The following is a 10,000-nucleotide window of genomic DNA, read 5'->3' as shown; positions in this document are numbered from 1 at the left end:
TTTTTTTTTTTTTTTTTTTTTCCATCTAGTCTTTAACATCGTATTCGTTCTTCTCAGGATCTGTCTTCCTCCCCGCTCTATCGCCAGATGTCTTTTACATTTGTATTATTCTAAGATATATTATGCCCTTTGCCCTCCCCCTTGCATTCTTCCTGAAAGCGTCTCCTTATTCCAATAATAGTAATAATAGTAATAATGATAATAACAATAATGATAACAAAACAACAATAATAATAATGGTAATGGTAATAATGATAGTAGTAGTAGTAACAATAATAGTAATAATAATAATAATAATAATGAATATAACAATAACAATAACAATAATAATAATGGTAATAGTAATAATGAATATAACTATAACAATAACAATAATAATAATAATAATAATAATAATAATAAATAATAAAATAAAACAGCAAAGACAATAACAATGACGATAATGGTGATTATAAATAATAATAATAATAATAATAATAATAATAATAATAATAATAATAACAATAATAAATTATTATTATTATTATAACAAACGAAAATATTATATCACTATTATCAGTATTTTAATTCGTATTAGTAGTAGCAGTATAATTATAATTTTTATATTTAGTATTTATTGACTTATAATTACTATTACTATATTATAGCTTTAATTACAGTTATCAGTATTAGTACCATAGCTTTGCACAGTAACTACCGTAATAACACTGCTTTTACTAGTAATTATGAAAATAAAAACAATGAAAATAAGAGTAATAATAGTCAAATTAGTCTCATAATAATGATTATCATAGCATTACCAACAACAATAATATTTTTTCAAAAAATATAGAGGAAATAAAATATATAAAAAATATCCAAAAACAATAACAATTCCAATAACAAGATTTGTAAGAATAATATACCAATAACTACTGTACCTACGGGAAGTACAGAAGCCATTACCGTTAACTGCTTTCAAAACGCGTGTCCTTCTACTTGACGACAGAGGCGCAAATATGTTAATGTTTGTGTATACCTACTACTGTACAGCTCGAATTCCTTCATTAGCATCTGGCGACATGTACTTTCTAGCTCATAAGCTGTGAATTACATTTTAGAATCATTAGGAAGTACCTTGTAGAATCATCAAGAGGGGTGCGGGAGGGAGGGACCCACTGGGACCATGAAACGTGTCAGCGACCGCCGGATATATGGGGAACATGGCAGGCCATAAGAAATCGAACAGAACTTGAAATGAAAGAAAAACAAAATGAAAGCAAAACAGAGCGACGGCTTCCCTTCGACAGGGGCCACGGAATACCACCTGAAACGATGAACTAACTATCAGGGTCACCATTGTTTGGCCAACCATCAATCCCTAGATGCACTCCCCTCATGGAACAAGATAATTATACCCCTGGACTAACGTACGTGGCGCCAAACTACTTAAATACACGTTATCATGTTTACGACCCTTTTTAAGTATATATACACAATAATCATGAATAAATATACATACAAACACGGACTCGCACAAAGTTAAACACACTAAAGTAATCAATGTGCTTAATGACCCGCGGACGCAGTAAGCATCTCTCAGGAGGCTGTCATTAATAATCCTTAATCCTGAAATTGGTCCTGACGCCTGAAGTTAATGAGGATAACTGTCGTGTCAGTTCCCAAACCAGGATTCTGAATCAGCAAGTTGGATAAGCAAGTTGGATCAGTAACACTAGCTGCATTTTGGTCATGAAACTATTCAAGCCGCACTTTATTTGGTTTAACTCAAGTCTGGCTGGTCTTGCAAAACAGTTTGTGACGCCAATAATGAATAGGTGTCTATAACAAATAAGGCGACTTTATTGTAGTTGTCATTCCTAAACTTTAAATTAGCCTTCACAAGAGCACTTTACAAAAAAAAATAAAAAAATCATTCCTTCCAAACACATCAATTGATTGCGCGCTTGTTCGTAAGTTATTCTGAATTTATAGTCTAAATATAATATGGAACATATGTAAAGTCTCACTACTTAAGTCACCTCTTTTCCAAATCTATTGGAAATGATGTGCGGGGACCGCGATGCACCGTGACAGCCATTGTGTCTGTTTACATTTAACGTCACGTTTAATGTTGACGATATCCCATGACAGAACTGGGGGAGGGTTGAGTAAAGTCATGCGCTCTAGTTGCGTCATCCAGGCTCTAGATTCAATGCATCAATAACAGGACGACCAACCCAGACTGGACGATAAAAATGCATCTTTATATCAGTAGCAAGATGAGCGGACGGCGGCTGCTAGATCATTACTTTACGCACCGTTGAAGTCACTTTGGAACTATACGTGTAATTTGCGCGCGCGCAAATTACACATATACGAACTTTAAGAATATTGCCCGCCTTGGTAAAGAAAATGATAATAGAAGTTCAGACACTACTCGATCACTAAGCTTAACGATCATTCACACAAACAGAATAACAACTGGTTACCACACCAAGAATGATAACTTTATCACGGGGATAATGAGTTGTAATTGATAGCAACGATTGTGAATCCTGCAACAATAAAACCAAACTATGATAAGTATAAACATAATATTACTACTGATAGTATTACGACCTAACGTTAGCATACCTCGTTCCCATTCAAGATTCAAATCTAAGAGTTCAGCAGATCCGAGTTGCCTAGGAATCGCCAGAGGCCCTTTTCGGCGAGTTTGTCTGACGCCGATGAAGAGAAGGAAAGGAATTCTCAAAAACACGTGTGAAAATAATCAAATGCCGATGAAATTATAATAATGATGATTGTAATCACTTTTACCCTTTAGTATGAAGGTTGTAGATTATAGGAATAATAACTATAACTACACTAATTAACCGAATTCATGTTGACAAATGCAGAAAAGAGATGAATGAGAATGAATATCTTCACAATACAAGAGATATATTTGACTAGTTTCGATTATATCTTCGTCAGAAATACATGTATCTTGGGCGAAGATATAATCCAAACCGGTCAAATACATCTCTAGTATTATGAAGATATTTATTCTTATTCATACCTTTTTTGAAAACTACACTAATATCATTATCATCACTACTATTATTAACTAAGTCATTGTTATCATCATTATCAAGCACAGTCGTCACCAATCTGTCATTAAAATCACGATTTCTATGGCCATTATCAACTGGAATATCGTTATCACGCAAATTTATCACCATATTCACATCACCTGGCATTATTATGATTATGACCTTTTTATCATCGCTTTTCCTTACCATGGTGCCAGCTGACGTCAGTAATTACATCCACAAACAGAACAAAAAAGTAAATAAATAACTGTACAAAACATATTTTCATCCAATAAGAAATGCAACATTAAATATACAATAAAAATCATAAAAGAGTACAAAACATTAAAAATTACCATAGCAGTAGTAGAAGTAACAGTAAAGATGGTATTGAATAATAACAATATTATCGATAGTGATAATGCTAGCAAATAATAATGACAATAACAATAATAACAAATATAATAATAATATTGATAGTAATACTAGTACTAACAGTTATAATAACAATGATAGTAACACCAACATTAACAATAATAACAATAAAAATGATAATGATAATAGTAATAGTAGAAATAGTGAGAGCAGTAGTAGTAATAGTTGGTTTCGTAGTTGTAGTTGTAGTGATAGTGCTAATAATGATGACAATAATAGTATAATAATAATAATAATAACGATAAAATAATAATAATAATAATAATTATAAAAATAATAGCAATAACAATAATAATATAATAACAATAATAACAACAACAACAATAATAATAATAATAATAATAATAATAATAATAATAATACATTAATATAAAAAAACAATAATAATCACAAAAACATCAATAATAATAATTATTGTAATATTAATATTAATAATTAATAATGATAATGATGATAATGATGATAAGGATGATGATGATAATAATAATAATAATAATAATAATAATAATAATAATAATAATAATAATAATATAATGATAATAATAACATAATAATAATAATAATAATAATAAGAATAAGAATAATAATAAAAAAATAATAAAAATAATAATAAAATAATAAAAATAATAATACAAATAATAATAACAAATACAATTATAATAATAATAATAATAATAATAATAATAATAATAATAATAATAATAATAACAACAAGTGGCTGAAGAAGCAGATTCAGTTGCAATAGTAACAACCGGTTCATTAATAACAGTATCAACAATAACAATTGTAGTAGTAGTAGTAGCAACTAAAATTGATGATAATGATGAAGATGGTAATGGTGATGGTGAAGATGAGGGTGGCGGTGGTGATAACGACAACGACAACGATAACGATAACGATAACGATAACAACAATAGCAGAAGCAGTCTTAATAGCAGTTTCATTCGTAACATGGGTAATTATTGAAATAATTATATCACATCATTAATAGAAAAACAAATAAACAGCAACAGTAGCAACAGTACTTAAAAACACTATAATATATATATATATCAATAACAGTAACATAATAATAAGGACAACATTAAGGCAGTGACGATGATATTAATTATAACAGTAACAACAGACTCAATGATATGATCATTATTACGATAATGATCACAATAATAAAGTAGAAAAAATAATATTTAAACTATTAAGCGTATGAGAGAGGGAGAGGAAGAGAGAAACGGAGGAGAGGGAGAGGAAGAAAGGGAAGGAGAGGGAAGGGGGATGAGGGAGAGTGGAGGGGGAGGAGGGAGAGGGGAGAGGGGAGGAGAAGCGGGAGGGGTGGGAGCAGGACAAATGCGAAATTAATTAACAGACTAATTAATGGCCATAATAATGATTATCATAATTGTTATAATGATTATAATTATTATAATTACTGATATTAATGGAGTCCTCGTTATCATTGTCGTTGCTATCATCAATTGTAGTTGCCGATTAAACCGCAGTTATTTTGTTTGATAATTATTCTGTTATTTCATCATTGCCAATACCAATCTCCAAATCAGTACTATTTCCATTGCCATTATTGCTACTGTCATATTTTTTATTTTTTTTATCAGTTATCATCGTTATCAACATCATTATGATACTTATCTTTATCATCATCAACACCAATAATATTTCAGTGATGCTCCTTCCAATATTACCTTAAGTACAATGATTATCATTATTACTATTATTATCATCATTAATATTTTCTACATAAACGATGCAAACATTATGATCTTCATTTTCATGTGATTAGCATTATCTTTAAAATGTCATTACTATCAGAATTCAGTTTTGGAAATATTTCATATCATCATAATTGTTGATTCAAGATACTCACTAATGTCATAGTTACAGTTGATCCTTTTGGCATTTATGATTTTTTTTCTAATGTATCATAATATTAACGATGAGAGTAGTTGTTATTGTTAGTATTTTACGTTCAGAAACCGACATCAAATAAAAAAATATGCTAATAAGAATTAATTATTAGTAGTATTAGCGGTATAAGGCGTCAGAATTACTATTGCTATATTTAGCACAGAATTTATCACTATAGCTAACTCCGTCATTATTTAATCACATCATTATCAATGTTATATTCAATATTATTATCAATTGTGCAGCAATAACGTTTTCCTAATATCAGACAAAGGCAAATTCACACACTGGTAAAACTGCCGTAATCGCATGTCGGTTCAATAAACAAAAATTATAATTCATATAAACAAACACACGCTCGGACGATCCAAACAACCCAGATAAGCGCTCACTACTTCACACAGCATTTAATTCCCCGTAGAAAACGGTGAGGAAGGGACTGACTACAAGAGAATGCAATGACAATTGCACAACGTACAAGAAGGGATCCACACGCATCCCGCGCCAAGTCTCAGGACGTACCAATATTCGTAACAAAAAAGGACTAGAGAGAAGGTTTGCAGCGTTTGTTGACCTCGCTATACACCTACAGGGAGTCTGAGTAACCCCCATGACTCATCACGTTCGGATAGCGATAGTAAACAACACCGAGTCAGAGTCCAATTATAAGATTCTATTTGTGAACTGCTGATGAACAAGATAACAATCAGATAGAGAGCCCATCCGACGGGTGACGTACGGACGCTGGGCTCGCTCTGCGCTCGGAAGAAGCGGAGGACGATCTCACCTTTTGATCTGCCCCTGTCCTTGCGCTCCGTGATCTCCTCGTAGACGTGCGCCACGTTCTGGACGCTGATCAGCTCGGAAAGAAGCATCTTGGCCGTGGCTCCGGACGTCGGCGGCCGAGGGGCTCGCCACAAGTGGGCTGAGGAGCGTGAGTGAGTCGATCGTACTTGGGTCGGCCCGGACGGTGGGTGAGGTAGTGGGCACAACACGGCGAGAGGTAGCGTGGCTGTCGGAGCTCCCGCAGGGGTGGAGGGGGCGGGGACACTGCTAGCTGAGGGGGCGGGAGGGCTCTGTGGACCGTCCCGATGCTGCTGCTGCTGCTACGTGGCCTCGACAAGGAAGTTTACGCCCTCGCCGTGATCTCAAGAACACACACCACTTGGGGGTACGCACAGGGGTCCCGAGAAGACTGCCTGGGTGACGGGCGGGCTGGGGGAGCTTTTGGCAGTTCTACAAAAGCGTCTGTGGACGCCCCAGGAGAGAAAAGTGTGGTTTCTAGCGAGGGCGGAGGCTGGAGGAGGAGGGGAGCTAACGAGCAGGTCGGAGGAGCATGGGAGGAGGGACGCTGCTCGGGAGTTTCACTGGGACTCGCGGCTTAGCGGGAGGTACAACCTGACTAGTTAAGGAGTTCGCCCCGTAACAATGGCCCAACCCGCGTCTGGCCAGCTGCTCCCGGCGTATGGCGTTCCAAGCAGCAGAGTGGGAACACGGCAGCAGCACCTCGCTCACTCCCTTCTTGCACTCGATGACGGACCCTCACCTCTAGACTGGAAAAAACTGCGGTACAGCTTCTCAGCCTCCGGACAATTACAAAGTCACGCCTCTGGGGCGTTTACTCTCTTTCTGATGGGCGGGGCTTCGTAAGTGGGTTATGGACACGCCCACAAACTCAGTATGAGGTCTGACACGCACACACATACACGCGATGCTCTCGCACCACCGCTCTTACGCAGCGCACGCAGTCGCCGTCCTGATGCTACGCTCGCGCCACACTGACTAAACGCACTGACGGGGCGTTCTTACAAAAAATCGGGGTAGGTGGCGGCAGCGGGCGCGGCGCAGGAACATCGCTCGGGCAACTGTGGGCTTCGGTCAAGAGCGGCTCGCAGGCCTACGATCCTCCGGCCGAGACATTGTGACACGCGCCGAGCTTGCCGATACGCCGGCCCCGCCACCCAGCCACCGACCGCCACCCCTCAACCAACCAGCCAACCACCAGCTAGCCAGCCAGACAGCATGCTAGCCAACCAGCCAGTCAGCTAGACAGACACGCAAGCTAACCAACTAGCCAGTCAGCTAGTTAACCAGTTAGACAGACAGCTAGCCAGGTCAGTCTGCTAACTATCTTTCTAGTACGCCAAAAAGCCTGACAGTGTGTCAAGAAGCCAATCAACTGGAAAAGTAACTAGTAACCTATACAGACAGTCAAGACCCTGATGAAACAGTCAAGCAATTGGCCCACAGACAACTAGGCAGACACCGAAATCAGCCAACTGTTTGTGTTTTATATACACCAGACAGTCAGTTAAACCTTGAAACACGGATGTCAAAAGCCTTCTATAATTTAAACATTATGAGAAATGCACCAATCTTTCTAATACAACAGAAGGCGACTTCAGTAATCTAGCTAATTAAAACAAATAAATACAACCTGTAAAACAAAGGTAAGTATACCATACTTACACAAACACATTATTATAAAAAAGCCAACAGTGGCAAATAAACCCAACGCAAAGAACGGACGGACACAAACGAAAACTCAAACAAGAAACAAACTACAGAGATCAGTATCAGCTTTCGTTTGGGATTTTTCTACTCGCTAATACTTTCTTGCGGACCTGCACTATCATCATCATTACTATTCTTGGTACTGTGGTCAAAATGAGCTTCATCGTCCTTACTACTAATACCAGCAAAGCCACTGTGTTTTTACTCCATTTAAAAATATTGGCATTAATCCTACGAGGTAAGAAACAGTGATGGTATACAGGCACACCTGTGTGCATGTGCTAACACGTACACATACTCCAAAAAGTGAGCATACCAATAAGGAAAGACAAATACACTTTAATCGTAATACAGAATGGTATGCGTACATACTCTAAGTCTATTTCGTCGTAAACGACGAAATGATAGATACCTTACACATGGCATGAAAATGAAATACACAAATCTGATATACAAAGTCTTATGATGGTCGACAAAAAAAATATATGTATAATATATAACAGGCATGATACACGCACCACTGTTATTAACGTTTTCCTCTTTCTCCCAATACGCAATTACCTTCTATCTCTATTTTCCCCTTGGGCTATAAATAATTTTCTTTCCCCTATTGCTTCACCACTAACCGTTGTCTCTTCTCTTTACTTTTCTTGTCTATCGTTCGGTATTTTTCATTTTATGATCTTCGTGTGATATCGACTGCGACAAAAACACGTATAATAATCTCATGACAACTATGGTCATATGTTATCCCAATATAATAGTAATAGTAGCAGTCGTAAAATAGTAGTAGTGGTAGTAATGGCAGACAAAATAAAAGTAATATGTACAGTAATAGTGGTAGTCACAACAGTAATAGCAGGAGCAATAGAAACAATGGTATTAGTAATAGTAATTTGAATAGCAATCGCAGTAGTAATAGCAGTAATAGTTGTTAGAAAAGTAGTAACAGCAGAAACAGGCTTAGTATCATTCCGCAGTGGTAGTAATTTGAATAGCCATAGCAATAGTATTAGAGCTAATGGTAGTGGTAACAATAACATTACTATTAGTTATATGAATAACAATTCCAGTAGCTATAGCAGTTGCTATACTAACAGTAAAAGCAGCAACATTAGTAATAGGTAGGGATAGTAGTAAGGCAGTTACAGTAACTGCAGGAAAAGGCGTAACAGCAGCGAATGACAATTATGACGACACAGTTGATAGTGATAACAATGATAAACATCTGTTGCAAAAAATAGTATTCATAACATCATAGTAACAGTAATAATAATAGTAATAAATAATAATAATAATAATAATAATAACAGCAACAACAAAACAACAACAATGATAATAATAAACACAATGGCAACAATAATAACAAAAATCATTATCTATATTACTATTATATTACTATTATTGTTATCAATATTATGATTATCATTATTACTATTATTATTGTTATGATGATGATAAAGGCAGTCATGATAATGATAATCATGATAATGAAGATGATAGTAACAGCAAAAATAGAAATAACCATTATAATGGTGATGATAATAATGATGATGATGATGATGATGGTGAGGAGGAGGAGGAGGAGGGTGATCAACAATACCAATGATGATGATGATGGCGATGATGATAATACGAAGAAGAAGAATGCTAATAATGATAATAATAATAGGAAGAAGAATAGCAATAACAATAATAATAATAATAATTATTATTATTATTATTATTATTATTATTATTATCATTACCTATCACCATCATTATATTGCTATTATTATCATTACTATTATTACTATCATTATCATTACTATTATTACCATCATTATCATTACTATCACTATCATCATATTGCTATAAGTATTATCACTATTACTGCTATCATGATCTTTATCACTATTATCATTAGCACTGATATTATCTCTATTACTATCATTGTTATTGTTATTATAATCATTCAAATTTTCATTATTATGACTAATATTATGATTAGCAACTTTATCATTATCATCATTATCATAATTATTATCATTATTATTATGATTATCATGATTAATACTTTTACCATTATTATCATT

General features: G+C 35.2%; 1 protein-coding gene across 7 annotated transcripts in view; it reads right to left on the bottom strand.

Annotated features, from left to right (window-relative positions):
* Window positions 1-10,000, bottom strand: part of LOC125037241 (protein limb expression 1 homolog) — a 179,353-nt gene that overhangs the window by 43,980 nt on the left and 125,373 nt on the right. For 2 of the 7 annotated variants that reach the window (XM_047630315.1, XM_047630316.1), the window contains exon 1: window positions 6,199-7,212. The exons of the other annotated variants lie outside the window; for them this stretch is intronic. In XM_047630315.1, coding sequence (XP_047486271.1) covers window positions 6,199-6,286 — 88 coding nt within the window. In that variant the 5' untranslated portion in view covers window positions 6,287-7,212. Of the gene's footprint in view, window positions 1-6,198; window positions 7,213-10,000 lie in introns of those variants that run through there. 7 annotated transcript variants of the gene reach the window in all.

This window comes from Penaeus chinensis, chromosome 22 (assembly GCF_019202785.1).
Source record: "Penaeus chinensis breed Huanghai No. 1 chromosome 22, ASM1920278v2, whole genome shotgun sequence".
Lineage (NCBI taxonomy): Eukaryota > Metazoa > Arthropoda > Malacostraca > Decapoda > Penaeidae > Penaeus > Penaeus chinensis.
Note: the sequence above shows the minus strand (reverse complement) of the source record. Positions and strands in the feature narration are given on the sequence as shown.